Source organism: Astyanax mexicanus, chromosome 24 (assembly GCF_023375975.1).
Source record: "Astyanax mexicanus isolate ESR-SI-001 chromosome 24, AstMex3_surface, whole genome shotgun sequence".
Taxonomy (NCBI): domain Eukaryota; kingdom Metazoa; phylum Chordata; class Actinopteri; order Characiformes; family Acestrorhamphidae; genus Astyanax; species Astyanax mexicanus.
This window is the reverse complement of record NC_064431.1, coordinates 28451308-28478007: the sequence shown is the minus strand read 5'-3', so window position 1 is coordinate 28478007 and position 26700 is coordinate 28451308. Positions and strand designations below refer to the sequence as shown.

At 37.6% G+C, this 26700-nt stretch overlaps 2 protein-coding genes across 3 annotated transcripts; one reads left to right on the top strand and one right to left on the bottom strand.

Moving 5' to 3' along the window:
• Positions 1-483: 483 nt before the first annotated feature.
• Positions 484-6655, top strand: LOC103028365 (probable transmembrane reductase CYB561D1). The gene is made up of 3 exons (XM_007254541.4): positions 484-1121; positions 2384-2421; positions 4966-6655. The coding sequence occupies exons 1-3, from the start codon at positions 965-967 to the stop codon at positions 5467-5469; spliced, it is 699 nt and encodes a 232-aa protein (XP_007254603.2). The 5' UTR covers positions 484-964; the 3' UTR covers positions 5470-6655.
• Positions 6656-8000: 1345 nt separating this feature from the next.
• Positions 8001-25854, bottom strand: zbtb40 (zinc finger and BTB domain containing 40). Of its 2 annotated transcripts, none has more exons than XM_022682389.2 (14): positions 25728-25854; positions 22939-23570; positions 21550-21668; positions 20478-20661; positions 20057-20178; positions 18923-19094; positions 17373-17729; positions 16235-16441; positions 14300-14464; positions 13172-13386; positions 12379-12538; positions 11054-11104; positions 10730-10941; positions 8001-9275 (listed from the first exon to the last, which is right to left on the bottom strand). In XM_022682389.2, exons 2-14 carry the CDS (start codon positions 23561-23563, stop codon positions 9075-9077), a joined length of 2790 nt encoding a protein of 929 aa, XP_022538110.2. In that variant the 5' UTR covers positions 23564-23570; positions 25728-25854; the 3' UTR covers positions 8001-9074. The 2 variants fall into 2 exon arrangements, with proteins under 2 accessions (XP_022538110.2, XP_049327730.1); XM_049471773.1 differs by having other exon boundaries at positions 10730-10938.
• Positions 25855-26700: the final 846 nt, after the last annotated feature.

The following is a 26700-nucleotide window of genomic DNA, read 5'->3' as shown; positions in this document are numbered from 1 at the left end:
AAGCAGCTTGGATTGTGCGTCTCTCCACTCTTCCTCCAGACTCTGCTCCCTTGATTTACAAATGAAATGTAAAATTTACTGATGTTTAGTGATGGTTTGGAGAGACACGTCATCTGCTGGTGTTGATCCACTGTGTTTTATTATCAAGTCTAAAGTCAGTGCAGTTTTGTTTTCCCACAAAATCTTACAGCACTTCATGTTTCCCTCTGCTGACAACTTTTATGGAGATGCGGGTTTCATTTTCCAGCAGGCACACTGCCAAAAGTATCAGTTGGTCTTATTATTTAACATTCTAATTTTCTGAGATACTAAGTTTCAGGTTTTCATTAGGTTTAAGGCCATAATCATCAACAATAAAAGAAATGTGTAAAATAGGCTTTAACATTTTGAACTGAATTACTGAAATGAAGTAACTTTTTACGGATATTACATTTTTTTGAGATGCACCTGTATTTGGCTGTGTGAATAGAGCCTATGAAATCGGACCCCCCTGTTTAGAGTTCTCAGTGGTATCTCCCACCTGACTCCACCCCTCCGCTCCGCTGATAGTGGACTGGTCCGTGACGTTTCTCTGTGTGTGTGTGTTTTGTTTCGGTGGGTTTAAAATGTCTCGGGTGTCGCAGAGTTTACTGATCTGTGGGAGCTGAATTTCAAACCGCAGACCGCAGGGCTGTCTGGTGCAGTGCGTGGCTGTGCGGGACAGTGCGGGGCGGAGTGTTACGGAGTGTGCGGCTGTAATTCAGCTCAGTAACCGGACTGAAGGAAGAGGAGCGCCGGGAGATTATTGGGACTAACCGGTTTAGCGGGTGGATACAGCGGGGCTGCGGGCGCGCTGCTGTACCGGCAGCCCGGCTCTGAGTCCGCGGGCTTCGGGTCTAGATCGGGAATGGCCCGGGTCTCCCGTTTTTTCCCGAGATAAACACACAGACAGCGCGCGGCAGCAGCATCAGCAGGGACGGACGGGATGCGCGCGGATGTGGAGTACAGCCCGGTCGGGGAGGGACTGGGCATGCGCGACTACTGGCTGTACGCGTGCATGCGCAAGGTGGCCGTCGTGGGCGCGCACGGGGTCGCGCTCGGCTTCACCGCGCTCGTGTCCGCGCTCGCGCGACCCGGGACCAGTGAGTCTGCTGTCATACTTTCCCGCCTTTTTCAGCGCCTCAGTGTTTTCCATTCCGAACTACACAGTACTCTATTCCCCAGTTTATCAGCTGTTTTACTGATAAAACTTCATATTTTACCCCAGAAATTATTAAATTAGTAAATAATAAACAAAATATAAAAGGAAAAGTTTAAATATTACAAAACTAATAGTGGGAAACACGGATCCAACATCATAACCAGAATCCTTTACTGTATTACTTATTATTAGTTTAGCAGTTTAGCAGCTGTTTTACTGCTGAAAAACAGTCGATTTTACCTTATAGATTACTTAATTAGTAAATAATAAAGAATATATACCCAGCATAACTACCAGATTCCAGTACTGTATTCCTCAGTTTAGCAGCTGTTTTACTGATACAAGAGCTGATTTTACCTCATAAATGACTTAATTTGTAGATAATAAAGAATATATAAAACCTCAAATATTACATAATTTATGCTGGGAAACACTGACTCAACATCATTAACTACCAGATTCCAGTACTGTATTACTCAGTTTAGCAGCTGTTTTATTGTTAAAACATCAGAGTTTATCTCATAAAGTACTTAATTAGTAAATAATAAACAATATATTAAAGGAAAACCTCAAATATTCCAGAATTAATGCTTGGAAACACCGACTAAACATCATTACCAGATTCCAGTATGGTATCAGCTTAGCAATTGGTTTACTATTAAAAAACAGCAAGTTTTACATCACAAATTACTTAATTAGTAAGTTAGATAATAAAGATGTAAAAGAAAAAACTTACTGACCCAACATGAAGATTAATACTAAAGTTAACCTAAATAATTATTTAGTAAACAAAAAAAGGGTTAAACAAAATAGAATATGTTTTATACTTAAGATTTTTTAAAGTAACGTTAGCACCTCCTGCTTAGATTAGACAGTTTAGCACATCTTGGCTAGGTTTTCTCAGTCAGCTTTATGAGGTAGAGTCACGTGGAATTCAGACCTTCAGTTAACAGCTGTGCTGAACTCATCAAGAGATAATTACTTGAATTTCTTGCTTCTTAATGTGTTTGAGAGCATCAGTTGTAAAGTTGTTGTGAAGAGGTAGAGTTACAGGTATACAGTGAATATCCCAATTTTTGGAATGTTCTAATCCAGATTATGGCAATAACTACTCAACTAAGTAAACAAAAAAATCTAAAATTCAACTGCAAACTGCTTGTGTAAATTTAGTAAATTGTATACTGTTGTTTTGCTTATTGGCAGGTCTCTTCTCTTGGCACCCTGTCTGCATGTCCTTTGCGGTAAGTTCCAGAGCTGCATAGAGGTCACTAAGTGTTTTCACTCTGAGCATCCTGAGCATTCATTCTCATTCACTGGTGTTTGGATTAGGGCTTAACCCAACGATTAACATTTGCTTTGATTACAGATTAATATTGTGGCCAATTTATTAATAATTCTAAAGAGGTTGTTTGTGTATTTTATTGAAATGATATTATAATACTATAATAATATTAATAATAATGTAACAAAATGTGCAGCTGCCTCCACCATGTTTGAAGTACTTTAGCACAGTTGGCGTTCACTTTGATTTGTTTATCTGTTTAGTCCTTGCTTAAACTCTGATAATTCATGTTGCCTTGCCATGAACACATTTGCCAGTGTTCCACCTCACTCACAAGATGACACCTCATAATTTATACAGGTGTGGGCATTCCCAAGGCTTCTCTTGAGGCAACACTTCATGATCAATTCGCATACTGCTATATCCCATTTCTTTCGGCATTTATTCAGTGTATTTAGATTTTGAAAAATTACTATAAAAGTCATTCATATTGATCACGTCTGGTAAATTCTAACCCTAATCCCAAATAAATCATCTGATGAAATCCTGAGCATTTCAGTGTTCCTCCACATCTTTTTGTTCGCTTTTGTTCAGAACTTTTGTTCAGAACACAGTGTGACTTGTGCACAGCCTCGGGGGTGTTAATGAATAATACATCACCTCGCTAAATAATGAATAGTACATGGCGGAGTAGTGAAATAATTAGGCTTGCGAGGCCCCCGCCGGCATGTTACCGCTGGAGTATACAGTTACGGCTTGACCTGAAAGGCTGTGGATCTTTGTGGTGTGATGCGCTTTTCCGTACTGGTGATACCCTGGCCTGTGAATTCTCCTATACAGACAATGTGCTTTTGTGCTGCAGAGAAGCATTGTTAGCTGTGGAATTGTAAAGGATGGTAGAGCGTATTGAGACTCTGTTGGCTTTGGCTGAAAAGAAGCTGCCATAAATCTGACTCTGTCTGATGGTGCCTGGTAAGATGCCACTGTTCTTCCACATCTTTCATCACTGTGCCGTTTTGTGGTTTTATTGTGCTTCTGGGCAGAATTAAATGAATTATATTCCTTATTATTTAATGTTTGGCATCTAAAGTCCACGTATCTTCTTTTTGAGCATGGATATTATTCAGAGACTATGACCTTAGACCCTATTTACATGTAGTCACTTTGGACAAAGCCACATAAAGCAAGTGTAAACACTTGCTACTGTAAGGTGCAATTAAAACCGGTACAAATCCAATCTCTAAAACCAATTCAGGAGATGGTCTGACAGATCCAAGCCATGTTACAGCAAAACACAGTGTAAAAGCATGTGTTTCTCCAAGACTCATTCAGTGCCCCAAACACCTCCTGTAACTGAACTCAACTCAAGTGAACACAACTGAATTACCAGTAACAATTGACACACAATGAGCAAATTTGCATATTCCATTCAACTCAGCGATCAGATTACATTCTCAGTAACCACAGATGCATTTGTCTACCAAGTGAAAATGCTTGTGGCTTGTTAAGCCTTTTTGTTGATTCAGACTTTCAGACCAATTATTGAACCTAGACCTAAGGCAAGGCAAGTTTATACACTATATTACCAAAACTATCCGCTTGCCTGCATTGCGTTTGGTGATATAAGGTTTGGATGGAGCTGTTTTAGTATTGATTTGGAGTTTGGGGGTCTGTAGTGATTGACTGCAGAAAGTGGTTGACCTCTGTGGATGACCTTCAAAGTGCTTCACATAAGCAGGTATAAAATACAAGGACATAAAAAAACAAAACAGATGTGGAAAAAAACACAAATAAAATGAATAGTATATTTTAAATAATTAAAAAACATAAGAATGACAAAAAGGTGCCATTTCAGGATAGAGACTAACCACGTTTTAAACTGAGCTGAAAACCTATTCAAACAGGTATTTTTTTTTTTAAACCTGGATTTAAAAGTTTCCAGTGTCTGGAATATTCTAATACCCTCCAATACTTATCTATTCTGTGACAACTGCCTTTTATAGCAGAAATAAAATTACTTCCGGCACTCAGCAGTGTGGACACAGATGCTTATATTGGTGATTACTTTATCTACTGTACCAGTAGATTAATCCTTATTTTATTTTTTTTTTATTTTTGTGGAATTCAAATGTTTATTTTTCTTGGTTTATACAGGTTTAAGTTCAGAGAGACTAATCCTTATTTATAAACAGAAATAAAAAGAAATGTGAGGGGAATATGTTACACTCATTCTGCATGCTGTTTTCTCGCTAAAACTCAATTGTTAACATTACAGGTTGTCAGTGTTTATGAATTTGAACTGTCAAGACTGTCAGATTTGATCTGAGCAAAAATCAGAATAGATTAATAAGGCTTGAAATGTGAATGCAACTTTAAAAATAAAAAATCTAAATTTTAGTTGACTTAGGCTGATAATGTGCATTTAGGCTTTAAGTACACAGTGATGACTCTGATCTCTCTCTCTCTCTCTCTCTCTCTCTTTCTATCTTCCTTCCTGTTGTAGTTCTGTCTCTGCATGACTGAAGGGATCCTGCTCTTCTCGGCTGAGGGCAGCCCGCTCTGCTTCAAGTCCCGCAAAGGGAAGATCCGCATGCACTGGATCTTCCAGGCTCTGATGCTGCTGGCCGCCGCCACCGGCCTGGGCTTCATGGTGGCCAGTAAGAACGTATCCGAGCTACCCCACTTAACCTCCTGGCACAGCTTGCTGGGCGTGGCGACCCTGGCGGCTACAGCGCTGCAGGCGGCCTGTGGCGTCTGCCTGCTTTTCCCCAAACTCCTGGGCATCCATTCGGTGCCTCGCCTGCGTCTCTACCACGCCACTTGCGGCCTGGTGGCGTACCTGCTGGCCACCGTCACTGTCATGGGGGCCATGTTTACGGACTGGTTCCAGGCCACTGTGAAGGGAGTCATGTGGTATGGCTTCCTGCTGCTGCCGCTGTTTCCCGCTCTGGTAGTCATGAACCAAATCACTAACGCCTTCCTGCCTAAGAAGAAGCTAACCACGTGAAGAGCTACGGCGGCTCAGGCTGGCTCCATTTAGACTTTCCTTCATATGAATGTGTAAAACGACAGCACTGTAACGGCTAATACTGATGTTAGCATCAAACATTTGGAAGGCACGTACTGTAGCTTTTCTAAACCTTTTAATACTAATGAATGGCTTCATAACATGATAAAGGGAAATTCCAACCATTTCTCACAATTTAGTGGAATTAATTTAACTAAACTACTGACTATTAGGAAAAACATGGACATTGTAGTTCCATTTCCTTTGGGTTTATAGAAATTTAGACAAATAATAAATATACCATGGTGTAACATTCAAGGGCAGCCTGAATGTTCTCTGCTGTCTTAAGATTTAAGACTACAAATAAATAAATAAATAAATAAAGGCTGCAACATACAGCACCAGTCAGAAGTTTGGACACACCCTATCATTCAATGTTATTCTTAATCACAACAATTAAGAGACACATGTGGACTTACGCACTGTATGTCCTCCACAATCACATGACCTGAACCTGAAGAACTGAGATGGTGATTTAAAATGTACAGTTTTAGACATTTTAAGTCGTAATTAAATACACTTTTTTCAGTTGTGTTTATTTAGATCCCTCATCTCTCAATTCTGTTCAAATAAAGATTGAATATCCATATATTTCAATACAGGCTAAAATACAGGGTTTAATGGATTGTCCTACTTTATTCACCTAATTGTTGCCTATTAAGCTTTTGCCCTATCATGTTAATCCTCTCAGTGAGATTAAAGAAAGCATGAAACCTTCCACTTCTTAACCTACATATTGTTATAACTGGACAGTTTATCTGATCTCATGAACACTATTTTTATTTAAACTAATTTAAAACCTTTTTCCCCCCATTCAGCTTCTTTCCCATTTGTCGTATTAATTTAGCAAATCATGTCTCTCAGTCTGGTTATGTTTTATGCACTAATGACTACATGATTGTGTTGGTGACAGTTCATTTTGTTGCCTATTTCTTGTATCTCCATGGATTGTGTAATACGGTCACTCAGTCTGCTGAGATTACTACTGGATTAAAAAGGATTTGCTCTGGTGAAATCTCCATTTCCAGTCAACTTCCACTTTCTGCACACTGACCTTTCAGCCTTTCATGTGTCTGAACATATCACTGTAAAATAAATAAATAAAGAATACATATATAAAAAGAATGCATTTTATATGAACAGGGATATGGATTACAACACAAACACATTACTTGTAGTGATTTATCTCTGCAATAGTGATACTTATTACTGCAAAGAATGTAGTTGAATATAAATACACTAAAGAGTAACAAGATTGTCTAATCCAGAAGAAAGTAACTGAGAGTTTTATTTATTTTAATAATAGTGTTAATGAATAATTATTGACTAAAAATGCATAAAACTTAAAAGAATTATGCACAGTACTGTATATGTAGAAAATTGTAGTGACGTTTATTTTATTTTGTATGTTAACATTTTGCATAATTTTAGTATATTTTTCTTCTCAAAATATAATACCACTTAAAAATGATGAGTTTCTTTGGTTTTACCAAATTAAAAACCTCTGGAATATAATCAAAAGGAAGATGGATGATCACAAGCCATAAAACCAAACTGAGCTGCTTCAAAAGTTATCCAAAAGCAGTGTGTAAGACTGGTGGAAGAGAACATAAATGCTCTAAATGGCAATATTTTAATTTGTAATTTGGGAGAAATGTTGTCTGTAGTTTATAGAATAAAACAACAATGTTCATTTTACTCAAATATAAACCTATAAATAGCAACATCAGAAAAAACTGATTCAGAAATTGAGAGAGAGTGTAATGTATGTATACCATTGCTCTTAAAGGAAAAAACAGTATCTCCATTACTGTAGATTTTTAGTTTACTACATGGTTTTAACACATAAACTGTCCATTACACTGAATTAACATTTCATGATAAGTTCTTCAAAATAAACAGAAATAAACTTTTTATACTGACTTAGTTAGTAGAAAGTTTTATTTATCTCCTGTAAATCTGCTGTTTTGGAGATGCTTGTTTTTTTCACTGCTCCAAGAAACAGGTGTGTTTATCAGGTACATGAATGAATGCTGGTAAGCACTGAGACACAAAGTGAACAGAAGTTCATAGTATAAATTGAGGTCATTCGGTGCAGGTTACTTATTTCTGAATGTACCTGAGCCTTTAAATGATCTACTGAACCACAACACGGCCTATAAGATCAGATCAAAGTTCACTCAATAGTGATCTAGTGATTAAATATTTACCTAATTCACAGCTGTGAATAGTGTGAGAATTATACCATCAATTTCTTTACTGCCAGAGTTTATGTCTCTAATAATGTCTTACGACTGAATATTTGTTATAAAGCTGACCTGATATCCTGCAGGGTTTTTTTTATTTATGAAGTAAAAACACAAATTAGTGTTTTTTTATAGAGAGGCATCATTCCAATAATAGATGCATAAGCACACTGTTGTGCAATGTCAGATAATGGCTCAATAAACTATATAAAAAAGGCAAACGTGTAGATTATAGTATTATTTATTTAATTGTGTAGGTTTACATTATTATGTAGATAAGATCTGATGAGAGTGTGTTTAGTCTGCTGTTTAATCAATTAATCTACAGCTCTGGAAAAAAATAAGGGACCACTTAAAAATGATGAGTTTCTTTGATTTTACCAAATTAAAAACCTCTGGAATATAATCAAGAGGAAGATGGATGATCACAAGCCATCAAACCAAGATGAACTGCTTGAATTTTTTTTTGCAACAGGAGTAAAGGCATAAATTAATCCAAAAGCAGTGTGTAAGACTGGTGGAGGAGAACATGATGCCAAGATGCATGAAAACTGTGATTAAAAACCAGGGTAATTCCACCTAATATTGATTTCTGACACATTCATTTCTTTGCATTATTTTTTGCATCTTTTTTGTTATTTCAGCCATTTCTCATGTTCTGCAAAAAAATGCTCTAAATGCCAATATTTTATTTGGAATTTTGGAGAAATGGTGTCAGTAATTCTAACAACAATGTTCATTTTACTCAAATATATACCTATAAATAGCAAAATCAGACAAACTGATTCAGAAACTGAAGAGGCCTCTTAATTTTTTTCCAGAGCTGTATTTCCATGTAAATGCAACTTCAATTATAAGCAATCTTATATTGCCTATTTCTAGGAATGTTTCCTTAAAATAAACAGCTGTAATCTAATAAAATTATCAAACTTTCCTCTGCAGGCTCTGCAGTTGTTCCATAATTTTGACTCCTCTAAGTAATTTACATAACAATATTCGTACACAGAGTGCCTTAGTGAGAAATATTAAATATTAGCTGTACTGCCCACATCATTTCAGATGCTGTCACTCACAGCATCATGTCAACAGCATCTTTTGTAGTGTTTGATGATGCTATTCTCTCAGTTTGACGTGATTTGTGTGTGTGATCAGTCCCACAGTCTATAAATAAATACGCCTGCTGAAGAAGCTGAGGGCGGGAATGAAACACGGCAGATTGAAGATTTGGTTTGGGATCAGTTTGCTGTAGCATCTGCTATGTGGAGACCAACAGACCAGCCGTGGTGCAGAAACACAACCCTACTGATTCTCCTCGCAGATCAGTGTGACTCTGCCCGTCAGCAGGTCCTCCATATTGACGGCTACGATCTCCGAGCCAGCCGCCGACTCCCCACCATCGCCCAGGGCAACAAACACCTGCTGAGAGCAGTCCATCTGCGACTGGTCCAGCTCGGAAATTTGCTCCGCCCCTACAGCTGAGGTATCTTGTGTGTGGATCACCTGATTGGATAAGAAGATCAGCATCAGTGATTTAATAATGCTAAGAATTGCATAAGTAAAGCATTTAGTATTGTGAAATCAAGAGGATGTTAGTTTATTTGTAAGAAGTGCTGGATGATATGGCCAAAATTATCACAATATCACATTATATATTCCTTAATTTTCACTTTGATCATTTAAATATTGATATAAACAGTATAAAAGCCACCTCCTGTGTTGTAAGTAATCAAGCACTGATAGACTGACAGAGATGGCCAAAAAGGTAAAAATATATCACAAAATGTTAAGATATTTTTTCATTATACGCAATTTATCGCAATATTTTGACATGCACACAAAATGTATCAGCAGTGGCAGATTATTACTATTACTACTACTGCTATTTAAAAAAAACTCAGAAATTCAGTTTCTGATGCCCATCATCGAAATAAAACTGAATTTTTTAGTCTCTTTTTACTTTCCATATACTCTTATTAACCATCAAGATTATTTAGGCTGCGTTCACATTACTCAAATCAGATTTTTTGCTCATTCTGGCTCAGATCTGATTTTTTGAACGTGTCTGTTTGAACGTGCCAAATCAGATTTTTTAAAATCAGATTTAAGTCACTTTCACATGCGACATGAACGAGAATGATCAAGATAGCCTAATCCAATCTGAGCAAAAAAAAAAAAAAACGGAGTTGAGCGTAAAAAAAACGTACTGGTTTAGTTTAGCTTTTGGTAATTAATGTTTTTCCCCTTTAGATAAGGCTGCAGATCCAGGGTTTGTGGACGGTGGAGTGGGTGGATGCCAGTGTTTCAGGGTGCCTATGGTGTCTATGTTACCTTCTGGCTCTCTCCTTTTAGCTAGGCTGTTATATTCAGACTTGCAGGAGTCATTAGCCACACAACTGATAATGTTGCATTTTGTCTGAATAATGGTATAACCATTATGGTATGCACTAGTATAGCAGTAACTTATGCCAATAAGCCTTATTTACTTTATAAAGTCAATACGTGGCGTCAAATATTGATATTTTTACTGAGGTTATTGCATCATTAGCTTTAGCCTATACCTTTTCGTTTGTTTAAAGAGATTGTTTAAATGCAAGATAGAGGATGTGATTTTTTTCTTTCTTTTTCTCTTTTCTTTAAGTTCTGTTCTTTATGTGTGTATGTGTTTTGGCAAAAAAACAAAATAAAAAACTACTACTTCTAAAAAAATTTGCATCAAGTCATAAAAATTTTGTGAAACTGAAACCAATAAATCCATAATTCCTGGTATTTGATTAATTAGAAGTATTTTATCCTCTTCAGTAACACAGACGCAGTGAAGTATCATAGAGAATTGTCTTGTGATATACCGAGCATTGCAGAATTACAGTATCGTGATATCATTGCTACCGTGTGCAACGCATCTTAATTGTACAACAACAACTACAAGCTGACACCATCTGAAATGGAGATGTTACCATTTGTGTGGGCTCTTCCTCCTGGATGACCTGCAGGTGTGTGGTGAGGAAATGGTGCTGAAACTCAGATTCAGAGGAGAAGGTCAGCGAACAGACCACGCAGCCAAACACGGACCCCTGCTGGCTCACATGCTCGCTGGACACATGCTGCTGCAACTCCTCCTCACTGCTCGCTGCACATCCACAGTACACACACCTCCACAGCAAGCCTTCTGAGAGAGAGCCAGAGACGAAAATAGAAGCCATATTAAAGCTTCAATAACACACCAAGACATCCTACAATAAACAAAAAAATGTATTATTTTGACTCACTCAACTACTCACCAACTGCCTGTGCCTCCTTCTCACCCAAGCCTTCAGCAGCAGAGCGGGTTTCTTTAAAGAAAAAATGAAGAGTATGCAACATTTATGCATTTATGAACTGTAAGAAGCAGACATTATAATCAAAAACACAGACAAGTCCACTGGCTGAAATATGATACAGTCAGGTGAGCCACTGCTTTATTATCATTTACACAAATTAAGCTATATGATGTTCTTTCAGAAAATGCCTTCCATATTTCAGCAAGACAATGCTAAATCACATACTGTATCCTAAGTGTTCTGTTCTATTTTGAATACAAGTTGGGTCTATGACATTTGCAAATTATGGCATAATGCTTTAATTTACAATTATTTACATTTTACACAGCTTCCCAACTTCAAAAAACATACATTTGGAAGTTCTCATGTATGCTCAGAAACCTGCTTTTAAGTCATGTCAAATATATCATATTTATATTATTTATATTTATTTACCACCACAAACCTATTTTGTCCCAGAAAATAAAAACAATAACAGCAACTGCAGTCTTTTTTTAATGGTTTACTCTAAGGATAAACTCCACATAATGATATTTACTGTATTTAATATAGCTGTTTGTTTGCAGTTTATATGCATCTATTAAATATGATGTATTTTAGTTTTGTCTTAGATTTGTATTGTTACATGACTTTATTTTAGTTAAATTTTTTATTTTGTTACACTCTTTCCATTTTATATATAAAATCATGGTCTTTACAAAATAGACAATACAAAACAGACAATATAGATTGTTTGTTTCTACTGAATGTATGAAACTTATATTTATGCTACATAAAACTTTATTTTTTTTTAACCCTTGTGTGGTGTTCATATTTTTGTTACTCGTTTACTTTGTTACTTGTATTTAATTAAGCAAAATTAAGCAATTTTACATTAAAATGATTTACACATGCTTGCTTCACCTAAATTGCAAGCAATATAAACAGCTTACATGGTTAATATTTGCCCTTTACCTTTCTTATGTTACATTTCTTTCAAAAAGTGCTACTCTTTTTTTTATTAGTTTTTGAATAAAATGTAAAAAAATGAATTTAACTCAAGATATGAGTAGAAAATTTGTTTACTTTCAAATTTACAAATTAAGCAATGTTTATTAGCCCTTGGCAAAACATACTGTATGTAATATAAATGGTTGGAGGGGGGGGGGTGTACAGTACAATATGTTTTTCACAAAAAATGAGCCAATGCCAATGAGTTTGAGTTAGAAAAAATATTTTTTTCAAAACGGGTCCCACAGACCCGAACACCACACAAGGGTTAATGCAGTAGTATATTTCCTCCTCACCTGGGTGTTTGGTTATGTGGTGTTTGAACAGGCTGCTCTTGTTGCAGAAAGCTTTGTCGCAGATTTTACAGCGCAGTATGGGCGAGAGTGATCTGCTGCCCTCCGTCGTGACAGCGTCTGGGTGGGTGGTGCGATTGTGGTACCATAAACCTGAGAGAGTCTGTTAAAACACACAGTTTAAATCATTTGAATAATAGTTGATGAACAAAGACAAGTGCCTGCTACTTGCCTCTTTATATATTTTTTTGGTTTTAAAACCACGAAAGTGTTTTGTTTCTTGGCTAAACCACAGTAGCCTTTCAACTCTCACCATTTTTTAGAAGGGCCAAAGCTATGCTTTGCTACACATCTTGTGTGAGCTGTGGCAATGTAATAATTTGTGCCCAGATGCAGTCCTTCAGGTTAAGCGGTGGTTTCCGGTTGAGAGTACGCTGTGAGCTATTGGCTGCTGTATCTCTCCGGCGTGTGGATAAGTGCTATTAATGGTTGTGTGTAAAAACGTTATTGTAAAGGTTTGGGTTTCTATAAAGGCGCCATATAAGTGTAATTCATTCATAAAACTTACCTGACTTAAAAGTTATAGAAGGGCCAAACCTATATTATGTTTTGAATTGCTCTGCTAAGCTACGCGTGTAATTTAGTAATTAGTAATTTTTACTCCAAAAAAAAACACAGAATGAAAAAGAACATTTCTATGGCACAAAGCAAGCACTGGAAATTATTTTAAATATTAAGATTCATCAACTTAATATATTATATCATTTGTCATGTGGTACAGAGGTCGCTGCCCAACCTGGTAGGATTTGTTGCAACTCTTGCAGCTGTAGGGTTTGCTGCCGTCATGGATGCTCATGTGCTTCTCCAGCTGAGCTGCAGTGCTGAGGATCCGGCTGCATTCAGGGCACTGGTGCAGTTCTTTAGGATGAACCTCCTGGATGTGCTCGCGGAGTTCGTCTAGCGAACCGAAACTCACCCGACACTTCTGACAGTCGTGGGGTTCTGCAACATCTGGCAGGGGAAACAAACAGCAATAAACATCTTAACAGTTAGATGGAAAACATACTGTTATTAATGGTTTTTAAATACATATAAATTACGCATTTTAACACCAAAATAATTAAATGCATGCACAGTATACATGGTTGTAGATGACCAGCGATTGTCCTCAGCTTGATCTTGTGTTGTTCTAAAACTAGTTACTCAGGTTTTTCCTCTCTAACATTCCAACATTCCAACAAATTCAACCATCTCTTCTTACAGAGATCACCTACCTAGGTTACCTTGGTGCTTGTTTTGTCTATTGTCAACTCAAGCCTCCTGATTGGGCTTCTTAAGAATGTGTCTTTAGGCCCTTGTATTTAATCCAGAACATATCAGTACAATCATCTTTAGATGTTCCTGAAGTTCAACCACTCCTTTACTAAGTTTCTTGTAGCTGCCAAAATTGGAAAACCATTGAAACTCACCAACAAAGAGCCAAAAAGTGGACTAGCTCTTTGTTGCCTAATGGTAATGTTTAAATTAGATCCATATCTAGAGCCTTTCAAGCTTTAAGAGCATAGGGATGGGGGTTTAGAACACTATTTATTCCGGTTTAAACAGTCCAAAATGAATTTTAGAGTGGTTTGTTTCTGGTAAGAACATGATGCAATCTCCGTTTAGCTTGGATGTTAGAGCTAAATGGCTGTTCAGGTGCAGTTTAACCTGATTTATTACCCAGATTATTAATACCGCTGTATACTAATGCCATCTCTGCTGCTGCTCCATGCTCCAAGCATTATAGACAAGCTTCTAGACCTGATCTAGAACAGGTGGTGGATCTTCTAAATGCAGACTTACCTAAACTCTTTTGGGAAGCATTTGAATGAAGAATAAAATTAATTAAATACAGGTGTGGGAGCGTGTGGCTGGGTGTACTCACTGTGAAAGGTCTGCAGGTGTACGGAGAGTCCGTTGGCTTGCCTGAATCCTTTTCCACACTCCCTGCATACGTACGGTTTGTCGCCGGTATGCGTTCGGACGTGGCGAGTCAGCTCGATGGACTGCGCAAACGTAGACGAGCAGTACTGACAGGAATACATTTTACCTGAGGAAGAAGAGACCAAAAATAGGAGACTATCTTTTGTCACTCTTTAGAAACACTTGCAAATCTACTTGTGCAGTGCCAGGGCTGGTGTTAGCCGTTTGGGTCCCCTAGAAAGAAATGCTTTGTGGTTCAATTATGGTAATATGGCTGTAAAACGTCTCGTTTCTTTACTATTTCTAGTCTCTGCAGGAGAAGCTTGAGCAGCTTCTCCCCCAGCTCTGCTGTGCCTGCGACTACCGTAATACATGGTTTAGAATCACACTCTAATTTTGACATAGGAAATTTGCCTTTTGTTTTTGAGCAAATAACACTGCCTGGCCAAAAAAAATGTCGCCACCAAAAAAAAGGCCACAAACTTTTTATTTTTGTCTGGACTGCCTTTAGAACTGATTGCTGCACACATTTGCTTTGGCATTGCTTCGATAATCTACTGCAGGGATGGGCAACTGGCGGCCCGGGGGCCGCACACGGCCCTCGTCATCACTCAGTGCGGCCCGCGAATAGATCAAAAATAATTTCATAATAAAAAAAAAAAAAATAAAAAAAAACGTAATTCTACTTTTGACCGCTAGAGGGCGCTGCCAAACAACCACGAAAATTGACATTGACATCCAGTCCATTGTGAGCCAGCAGGCCAAACCACAGCTCTCTCATTAGCTTCAATAAATGTTGGGCCTCTGTGGTCTAGTTTTCTGCTATTATTGAATGAGCTATTCGCAATCAGTTTTTAAATCTTTTTTGTTCTTTGTTATAAATGAGTTCAAATGCCTTTTGCACTTTTATAAGCAAATGTTTTGTCCTTGTTGCTTATGAAGGACTTGTTATAATGAACTTATTTTACACAGAGGAACTACTGTATTTGCAATCAGTTTTTTAAGCAAACTTTTTGTTCTTTGATATGAAGGACTTCCTTTTTGCACTTTTTTTAAGCAAACGGTTTGTCTTTTGCCGTATTAAAATGCATTAATATGCAGAAAATAGTTGTTGATAAATGTTGGTGCTGTAAACATACAGATATAAATTCATATAAAATTTGTTCTTATTGAAAATCATTTGTAGCGTTTTTCATATTCAATTATTTGAAGTGCGAGGTCATGTGGCCCTCCAATGGTCATGCTGAAAAAAATGTGGCCCTCTCCATCATGGAAGTTGCCCATCCCTGATCTACTGCAATGTCACAAGATTTATTTCAATCCAGTGTTGCTGGCTTAATTTTTCACCAAGATCTTGCAGCAGCATTGATGATGGTAGAGTCTGACCACTGCACAAAGCAGCTCTTCTCCATCCAGCACATCCCAAAGATTCTCAATAAGGGTTAAGGTCTGAACTCTGTGGTGAACTCTCTCTCAATCCATGTGTGAAAATGATGATCTCATGCTCCCTGAATCCTGAACTCTTTCACAATTCCAGCACCCTGAATCCTGGCATTGTCTTATCTTGGAATATGGCCGTGGGAATCATCAGGGAATAAAAAGAAATCCATTGATGGAATAACCTGGTCTATATTCAGTATATTTAGGTATTGAGGTCAGCTGACCTCATTCTTTCAGCACATACTGTTGCTGAACCTAGACCTGATCAACCAACTGCAGCATCAACCAACCCCACATCATTTACTTACTTAAATCCAGGCAGAGTATTTTGTAACCATATTGACCATAATACGTTCTCATTAGGTCATTTACCATCAAGCTGGCAGGCAGTGTATTAACATGCTTTCCATATTTTTATTTTAAATATGTAATTATGATGATTTTTCACAAGTCATACCTTCTGCATGCTTCTTCTTGGTGTGGTAAGACAGCGCGGCGGCCACGGTGAAGCTCATGTCGCAGTGTTTACACTGGTAGGGTTTCTCTCCAGTGTGCAGACGCATGTGGTTCTTCAGTGAGGAGTTGGCAGAAAATTTGGCTCCACATTCCTCACACACATACGGCCTTTCCTCCAAATGCTCGGTCCGTTTGTGGTACAGCAGACCTGCACGACACACAACACAACATCTGATGCATCAGATAAGCTACTGTTAGCAACTGTGCATTAGCATTGCAGCTATAGTGCTTGGTCCATGTCTTGGCTGATCAAGTGGGGGTGACAGGGAGGGATTCTGCAAACTGTTGCCGGTGCCAAAAAACAGCCAATCAGAGCAAGCTTAAAGTTTTTCTTGTTTGCTTGGTCGTTTGCTTTATTTCATCTAAATGGTGCACTGGATTATAAGGCGCACCATCAATGAACATCTGTTTTCTGGTCTATTTTCATAGATAAGGCGCACATGATTATAAGGACATTAATCGACACTAGTAAGGATGCCTACACCAAAGTGAGCAAGTGTGTCGCCATGTTTCCCTTCTAATTAAGAAGCTGGGGGAAGCATCTGAGTAAACAAAATTGTAATTCTTTAAAAAAAAAAACTTTTTCTTTCAAAGTCAAATGAGCACAGGATGTTAATCTACACAGATTTCTCTCCTGAAAACCATTTATTTGGGTGAATAAAGTGCTTCCGTTTATTTACAGTTAGCTTAGATGTCCAATATTTTGTGTTCCATTATTTTTAAATGTGAGTTTTCAGTGAAGTTTCTCCAGCAATAAAACTGGGTGTGCATCAAATAGCATTAGCCGCTAAACACAGAGTACTTCAAATGCAGACTACAGTCCAATATACTTGCCTCTGAACAGTAAAAGAGCTAGTGCAGCGGTTAGCGGCTAATGCTAATGCTGCTGCACCTAGCCTTAGTGCTGGAGAAACTAATACCTGACTGGTAGAGTTTATATATAAGGCACACTGGACTATAAGGCGCACTGTGGATTTTTGTGAAAATTAAAGGATGTTAAGTGTGCCTTTTAGTAAAAAAAAGTATGGTTAATTAACAGGATGGTAAACTAGGCATCAGCCAGACCAACAGTCACTTACCTGAGGGGTGTTTAAAGGTTTTTCCACAGAGCTCACAGGCTACTGGCTGCGTTTTCCTCTTCTTGGCAGAGGGGGCGCCGTGGGCCTGGCTGCAGTGCTGCTGTAGGGCAGTCAGGGAGGGAAAGACCTGGGAACAGTCAGTGCAGTGCTGGGCTTTACCTGGAGACATCGCGCATCGCTTCCTGTGCCTCAGCAGACGACACTTAAAGTCAAAGCTCTTGTTGCACCAATCACAGCTGTAGGAAACAGCCACACCTTTCCTCTGTAGCGCAGTCTGTCTGCTATCTCCTTCATCCTCCTCCTCCTCCTCATCCTCCTCCTTCTCAGAGCCTGCATCCTGAGAAGGTGTGATGAGATCTGTTTGAGTTGTAAAATAAGAGATTACAAAGGTTACATTTTGCATTTCAGTTGTTCATGTCCTTTAACATGTATAAAGTGTATATCGTCGCTGTCCAATGAAAAAGAAGTATCTCAAAAACAGCAACTATACAGGACAGAGATAAAACCTTCTTAACTTTCAAAGGAAGCCAATGTAAAAATGGTTTATCTCAGGTAATTTTGGAGGAATTCTATTGGCCCATTCATCAAGACATTTTGACACAGTGTAAGAGACAGCTGGTTTGTTGAAATTATGTAGTAAACTAAAAATCGACAAAAATGGAGACTTGTTTTTCATTGGACAGCGATGATGTGCTCAATTCTGTGTTTTTGGGATCAAAACATTTAATAAAAAATGAATGACAGTCTCAGGAGTTTCAACAGTCCTCTGTACAGAACAGCTTCAACTTTGAGATTTTGGTGTTTGGTGTTTTTTCTCACATTAACTATTCACTTCAGGTCATTCCACAACACTTTCATTGGATTAAGGTCAGGACTTGACCTGGCAATTCCAAAACATTACTTTTATTCTGCTAGAACCATTCTTTAGGAGAACAACTTGTGTGCTTAGGGTCGTTGTCTTGCTGCATGACCCACCTTCTCTTAAGATTCAGTTCAAGTACAGATTTCCTGATATTTTCCTTCAGAATTTCAGAATGATATTTTCTAATATGATTCAGAATTCATTGTTTCATAAATGAAGGCAAGCCGTCCTGCCAGGATGCAGTACACAAAGACCAAACCATGATCCTACCACCACCATGTTTCACAGACGGGATAAGGTTCTTATGCTGGGATGCAATATTTTCCTTTCCTTTCCTTTTTTTAAACATAACACTTTTCATTTACAACAAAACGTTCTATTTTGGTCTCATCTGTACACAACACATTCTTCTATTAGCCTTATAGCTTCTCCACATGCCACGAGTGCTCCTTGCCACGAGCACACTGGTCAGTGTTCGTCTGTCAGCTTCTCTAAACACTTCACTGTAACTTCTACAGGTGTGGAGGTTCCCAAGCTGTTCCCAAGCTGTTAACACTCACGTCATGATCAATTTCCCGTACATACTGCTATCCCATTACTTTTGGCATGTAAGCGTATTACTGACATTTGGTGAGTAGTGTTTATTCACACTAATAAGGCCTGTAATTTAACACTTATCTTCCTGCACCTGCTTGGTTGAGCTCCTCAGTCAGAAGGGAGAGCTGAGGGAAGCTTTGTTGACTCATGGTCAGCAGGCGGCAAAGCTGCGGTACATGATGCACGTCTCTGTTCAACACTCTGTCCAGAACCTGCTGCATGGACTCCGCTACACCGTCAGTCCCCCGACAGCTCTGCAGAAACTGGAACATACAGAACAGAACACATCAATAAAACAGCTGATTAATAGCATTTAGTTTGAAAATTGCATTGTATCATTTTGTAGTTCTTTTAGACAAGACAAGACACAACAAGACAGGACAAGACAACCATATAAACCATAATTGTGTATATAAGGATTATAAATTTATTGGTGTCAGTTTCAGAGAATTTAACAACCAATATTCTTAATCGCAGTTTTACCCTATTCATTTGATTAACTTTAGTAAGTCTAATTAGGAGGCGAGTCCTGGGCAGTTTAAAGCACCTATGTTCCAAAAATAATATTGATGTTTGACTTCAGGTATCAATAAAGTATCGCCAATGACGCTAAACGAAATCTGAGACTGATACACGCAATTGTAATACAGGGGTTAGACAATGAATTTGAAACACCTGTCATTTTAGTGTGGGAGGTTTCATGGCTAAATTGGAGCAGCCTGGTGGCCAATCTTCATTAATTGCACATTTCACCAGTAAGAGCAGAGTGTGAAGGTTCAATTAGCAGGGTAAGAGCACAGTTTTACTCAAAATATTGCAATGCCCACAACATTATGGGTGACATACCAGAGTTCAAAAGAGGACAAATTGTTGGTGCACGTCTTGCTGGAGCATCTGTGACCAAGACAGCAAGTCTTTGTGATGCATCAAGAGCCACAGTATCCAGGGTAATGTCAGCATACCACCAAGAAGGACCAACCACATCCAACAGGATTAACTGTGGACGCTGTAAGAGGAAGCAGTCTGAAAGTGATGTTCGGGTGCTAACCCGGATTGTATCCAAAAAACATAAAACCACGGCTGATCAAATCACGGCAGAATTCAATGTGCACCTCAACTCTCCTGTTTCCACCAGAACTGTCCGTCACCACAATAAATTATTGTGCTCTAAAACCAGGTCATTCAGTTTCAGTGTCCAACCCCTGTATATCTGACACATGCTTACCTCACTGATGTCATCGTTATCACTGTCGGAACAGCCTGCTGCTCCTTCCAGATCAGTGATGCCACTGAACGTCTCCAGAATCAGATCTCTGTGCTTTAATAAGACGTCCACTTGAGTTTGAACTAGAATGAAAAACAGAGAAACACACAGATGTTCATCTGTATTCAAAGCCGTCAAAAGTACTGACATTCATTATTCAGGCAGAAGTAAAGATACCAGGATTTAAAAATACTTCTGTAGAAGTTGTTGAAGTATTAATTCAAGCTTTTTACACTTTAAGTAAAAGTGTAAAAGTACTGGTTTCAAAATATAAAAAAAAGTATCAAAGTAAAAGTAATGTAAGGGCAAAAAATGACATTAAGAATAATAGTGCACCCCGATTTCCTACACACACCAACATTTGAGTTGTATGAGCATTCACCTTTGAGTTCTGGACCAGTCTGATCCACCATCATTTCATCCAGATCAAGCTTTAGGCTCTTAACCTGTTCCAGCAGTGTGAGGAAAGTCTGAGCTGAGAGATTTCGCTCGTCTTTAAGTCGATTCACCAGACGCTGGAACACCACATCAACCCCTTCATCTCCCTCAAAACATTCCAGAATGATCTGGGAAAGAGTGGAACCAGACATCAAGGTGAAATGCTAAAATGTAGTAATCAATGTAGTAAATTTATTAGCAGCAAAGAAAACTGAGATTTTAGGATGACCAGTGTTAATTTGAACTTTAAATGTACTAATGCATCCCAAAAAAATATAATATCATTGTAAAGTTACTTATATATTATATATATATATATAACACACAGAGTGATCTACTGTAGTTCAAGATTGTTTTATTTTTATTTTGTTGATGATTATGGCTTACAGCCAATGAAAACCCAAAAATCAGTTTCTCAGAAACTTAGAATTTTATATTACCTAACTAAGACCAATTGGTACTTTGGCAGTGTGGGCAGTGTGCTAAGTCCTGCTGGAAAATGAAATCCTCATCTCCATAAAAGTTGTCAGTAGCAGAGGGAAACATGAAGTGCTGTAAGATTTTGTGGGAAAACAAAACTGCACTGACTTTAGACTTGATAATAAAACACAGTGGATCAACACCAGCAGATGACATGTCTCTCCAAACCATCACTGATTGTGGAAACTTCACACTAGACCTCAAACAGCTTGGACTGCGTGTCTCCAAACTACCAATTGATCTTAAATAATATTCAAATTTTCTGAGACACTGTTTTTTGGGTTTTTATCGGCTGTAAACCATAATCATCAACAATAAAAGAAATAAATGCTTAAAATAGATCACTCTGTGTGTAATACATCTGTATATAATATATGAGTTTCACATTTTGAACTAAATCTCTGAAATAAAGAAACTTTTCAATGACATTCTGCTTTTTTGAGATGCACTGGTAGGTGCAAACCTTCTCCTGCAGAGCTCCCATCCTTCAGTTATTAACTCCACACCAAACCTATACCCATGCATGTTCTTCTCACCTGTCGGTGTGTAGAGGGGAGAGCATCCCAGGTGCGAAGGGCTTTAATCCACGGCTGGACGTGCTGCAGAGTTTTCAGGATCTCATCTCGCTTCTGAGAAAGCAGCTCTGCAGTGCCCTCTTCCGACAAAACAAAAATACACAACACAGACTGAGGCCTGATCAGAACATATGCACATATGGCGCAAAATAAGAGATTTAAAAATGCAAAAATTACATTATGAGTTTAGTAAAGGTAAGCTATTAAAATGGATATGAAAAGCTATTAAAATGGCCTAAGTCACATTTATTTTTGATTAGGCATAATACATTAGCTTAAGTCACACTCTTGACATAGGAGGTTATTCTAAAGGGGTAAAATTAAATGATCTCATCAACTGATTAAATTATTTTAGAAAGGTAACAATATTTATTGCAGTAGTATATTCTTTAATTTTTTTTAAATAAATTTATTTCAATTTTTTTCCCATTTACTCCCAATTTAGCTAGGCCAATTGTGCCATCCATTCAGTTGCTAGTCAGCTGTATATTCCCCATCACTAGTGATGCCACAACACAAGGAGGGTGAAGACTAGCACATGCCTTTTCCGACACATGTGTAGTCAGACTCCACCTCTTTTTGAGCTGCTGCTGATGCAGCATTACCGAGTAGCATCACAGCGCACTCGGAGGAAAGCGCAGCGACTCGGTTCTGATACATCAGCTCACAGGCTCAGCCTTGTGCTGATTGACATCACCCTTTGGAGTAATAAGGTGAAAGAACACCATCTACCCACCCAGCGAGAGCAAGGTCATTTGTGCTCTCTCAGGGCTCCAGCAGCTGATAGCAAGCTGCATGACCGGGATTTGAACCAGCGATCTCATGATCATAGTGTATTCTTAAAATTATTTTGTTTCCTTACAGAATATCTTCATTGGCAAAAAAAATCCCTGAAATATTGTTATTTTAGACCCATATCTCCCACCTAAGTTAACATACCATGTTAAAGTGGTGTAGTTTCAATTCTGTCTACTGTGTGAACGTATCCTTTCATATGTGGGGCAAAATCAGTTTCTTGAGTTCTATAATACTTATAGTGCTATAATACTACCTGCCTAGTACAAATGCAACACTATGATTTTTTCTTGATGTTAAAATCTGCTTAAACTAGCCAATAAAGTTTTTTATATTTATATGTATGTTTTTATTGGACATTATATTAAGTTACAGTGCAAATAATAAGAAAAACAATGTTAACATCCGTTTTCCCCTGTACAACATTTTCACATTTTCTACAACCCCCCCCTCCCCACCCATGTTGGTCTAATGAGAATATAAAAAAGAGAGAAGACAAGTGGCATTTTTAGGCTAAACAACTAGCTAATAAAGCTCATTCAAACTCAATTTTACCATCAATATCAGAAGATCCTCCACTGGCTGTTCCACTCTTCTTATTGCTCTTCAGATCATCTGACCCCATCATTTCTTCTGTGTTCTCCACACCGTCCTCAGAAACCCCAGCAGAGTCAGACACACCCTCTTCTACAGCAAGACCTGAACATCTTTCAGAAGAAGAAGAAGAACCTAGCTCAGCTGCTCCGCCCCTCTCACCTGAAGGATCATTCACCTGGAGATCTGCCTGTTCTGCCTTTAAACCCTGAGCGCCATTGGGCTGGACCAGCTTCACCAAGTCATTGAGAATGTTCTTGCAGCCGACAGCCACGTCAAACATCTGCAGGCTGTCTGCGGCTGCGATGACCCGGGTGAAGTTGTGCTTGCCTGGGGGCAGCCTGCCCAGGTAGACCATGTCCAGCAGCGAGGAGAACTCCTGGGACGTCACCACGGCCGAGTCGATGGAAATGCTGTCAGAGCTCTCAAGCAGAGACTTGAAGAGCAGGCTGGAAGCAGCCAGGACCACCTTGTGGGCCGGGTGGGCGGCGCCCTCCACCAGAATGGTGCAGTCACAGAACTGGCCCTCTTTCCGCAAAGCCTGCAGCTGCTGCAACAGCTGCCTGCTGTAGTTCGGCAGCTCCATCAGACACCTGCACAGACAGAACAAGGGAAGTATGAAGCACAATTAGATTCATTAAAGCAGCAGTCGGAAATTACATTATTTCTGAGTGTGGAGAGGACAAAATATTATACACTAAAAAAATCCATTGGAAAAACTAGAAAAAATATATGTAAATTAAGATGTATATGCATAAATTAAGCAAAAAAATCTGCCAATGGGGTATGCATTTTTCTTAGTAAGATTTCTTAAAAGAAGATATAATCATAAAGTCTCAAAATGTGTGAAGTAAGACTTAAATCAAGCAAAAATCCCTTATTTTCTGACTTAAATGTGTACACAAGAATCAGAATAATTTGACTGGTGAATTTTGAGTCAAATTACTTACTAAAATAAGGTGAAAAATCTAAGTAAGACTGAATAGGATAATTATTTCTAAAATAAGTAAAACTATCTTACACTTACAATTCTTATCAGAGAAAAAAAATAATTTATCAAATGTATTCTTTACAAAAAACAGGGTGTCTGGTAGGTCCCGAGATCTGGTTATCTGAGCAATCACAGTGCTGCTAACGGCACTGACACATGAGCAACTGTGAACCTGGAAATATCAGAATGGCAAACTTCAATGAGATTCTTTATATGCATGCTCTGTGCAATTTTTTTTCTATTTTTTGGGAATTGGTCAATTAATATCACCAATGGTATGCATACAACCCTTACAACTAGTGAATTAAAGTACTTTAAAGCAGAAGTACCCAAGATTTATAATTTTAAATTTTAATCTATAGTAGTATTTCTGAATTAGGAGGGGTCATAATATTCTAGATAATTGTATCAGTGTCCTGCAATGTCTAATAAAACAGGGTGGTCTGGTAGGTTTGTTGGATGTATAACTGGGGTAAATCCCCAAACCCTTAAAATTTAAAGACTGTTGCTTTAGGGTATAGGCTATAACCTCCAAAGAACAGGATTGTTTTTTGTTGCCCAATATTATGCCCAACATGGCCTAAAGAGGTGGGTACATTTTTTAAATATAATATTATGTTAACAAACACTTCTTGAAATAACATTTGTTGAGACATGTATTTTTTTTAAAAAAGGAGGGGGTGATTTTTAACAAACAGTTGATTGGCTAACAGCTTATAGCTGGTAAGTAGCAATGAAAATAAACTGAGGTTTGGAAATAGATTTTAAAAAGTGTTCATTCCTGCATCCTAAAAAAATAAATTAATTAATAATAAAAAAAAAAATATATATATATATATATATATATATATATATATATATATATATATATATATATATATATATATATATATATATATATATACACACACACACACATTATTAGGTAAACTGCTTATTATAGTATCTCAACCATCTCAAAATAATTACCTAAAAATCTAAAAATAATGAATTATAATGAATTATAATAATGAGATAGCAGTTTACTTAATAATATGAAAAACAATGTGCTGGATTTTTGTTTTATTATTATTGTAGGTGGCGGGAATGGGCTTTCATAAATGCCTTTATCTGAAGCAGCACATTCACACTTTTATCATAATAACTAGAAAAATATACAGAAACACACAACTATGTAACGTTAACTATTAAAAGTAGAAGTCTTTTCTTTAGAGGAATTATAGAAGACAGAGAGGGGTGAGTACTGTTCCCAACACCTTCAAAAAGACTCTTAGAAACTGGAGAAAACTGCTACAGGAAGAGCCAGGTCTGGCTGACCCACATGGATACAGCTCAAGCCTTTAGCTCAGATTAACATGATAAAGGACTGGGTCTCAGTTTTATTCAGCATTGAAGAGAAGAATCAGAAGTCTGACAGGTGAAGAACTGCAGTAATAAATAAAGTTATTAATGAGACTACTAAACAATGGGGGTGGTCTAAAATATTTGTAGGGTGTAAAACTGTATTAGTTAATTATTTAACAGAAACCATTAACAGTTATTATAAACTAACAAACAGGTTTATAAACACAGAAATTATTTTACACACAGTTTATTCTCATTATCCTCTTCACACAGAGCGGTTACACGCGGGACACTGAGCCCCGGTCACTTTATAGACACAATAAAGCGCTGTAAAACGATGTAAAATAATTAATAAATAAATATTCCCCGCGTTAAACTCTGCGCTTCTCAAGTTCTAGACCGACTCCTCCATTACCTTCAGTGTTATTCAAATAATCCGGCTCTTTATTTAAACTCCTCCAAAGGCCAAACAGCTCCGCAATAAAGATTCATTTCAAACATGGCGAGGGTGCTTCTGCGCATGCGTGTTTCCCTGCGCACTAGGGCCGCATCTCAAATCGCTCCGTGCTCCCTATGAAGGTATCTAGTGCACTACGTATAATCCAAAGTCGTGCAGTAGAAGTACTAGAAATGATTTACTTTTATAAAGTTTGGAGAATGTAAAAGCAATAAAACAGAGAAACAGAAGTAAACTGAGCAAACTGCACAGATACAAGAGACTCTTTATTATTATTTTATTTACCTTATTCCTTTTTTTAGTTTTTTTGTTATATTTTTAATTAGTTTCTTGTAATAATGATTATTTTTTATTGTACTAGGTAAGTTTGTTTTAGAAAATTGTTTTCAGTTTTTTTTATCTCTAGCCTTTTTCATCTTTATTTCTTATCAATGAAACTTCCAAGTTTTATTTTGATCTATTTATATCTTTTACTCAAAGTTATAAAAAAATCTTTTAATTTAAAATTATTAAATGTATTTATTTTTTTTGTCATGTCTCTCCCTCTTTTTGTAAATGCTCAGCTACATTAAACTGGACCTGTTTCACAAGCAAGAAGCCCTGCTTTACTGGCAAAATATATACAAACACTATTTCTTCCTCACAATGATCTAATTTGGAGCAATAAAGTAAAAAAATTAAGAATAAAATTAATGTTTATAAGATTAAAATAATAAAACCTTATTGCAATTCTGCTATGATATGCTTAGAATGTAGGGTGTATACAAATATAACATATTTGTTTATTAATGTTATTTATCTTCCAATTAAATCAGGGGGATTTGCCATAGTATTTTAAATCAAATCAAGTAAAAAGTCATTTTCACATGTGCAACAGTACAAGGTCCTTATTGTTGCATCTTTAATTTAAAAATTCTCCACACTTAATGTT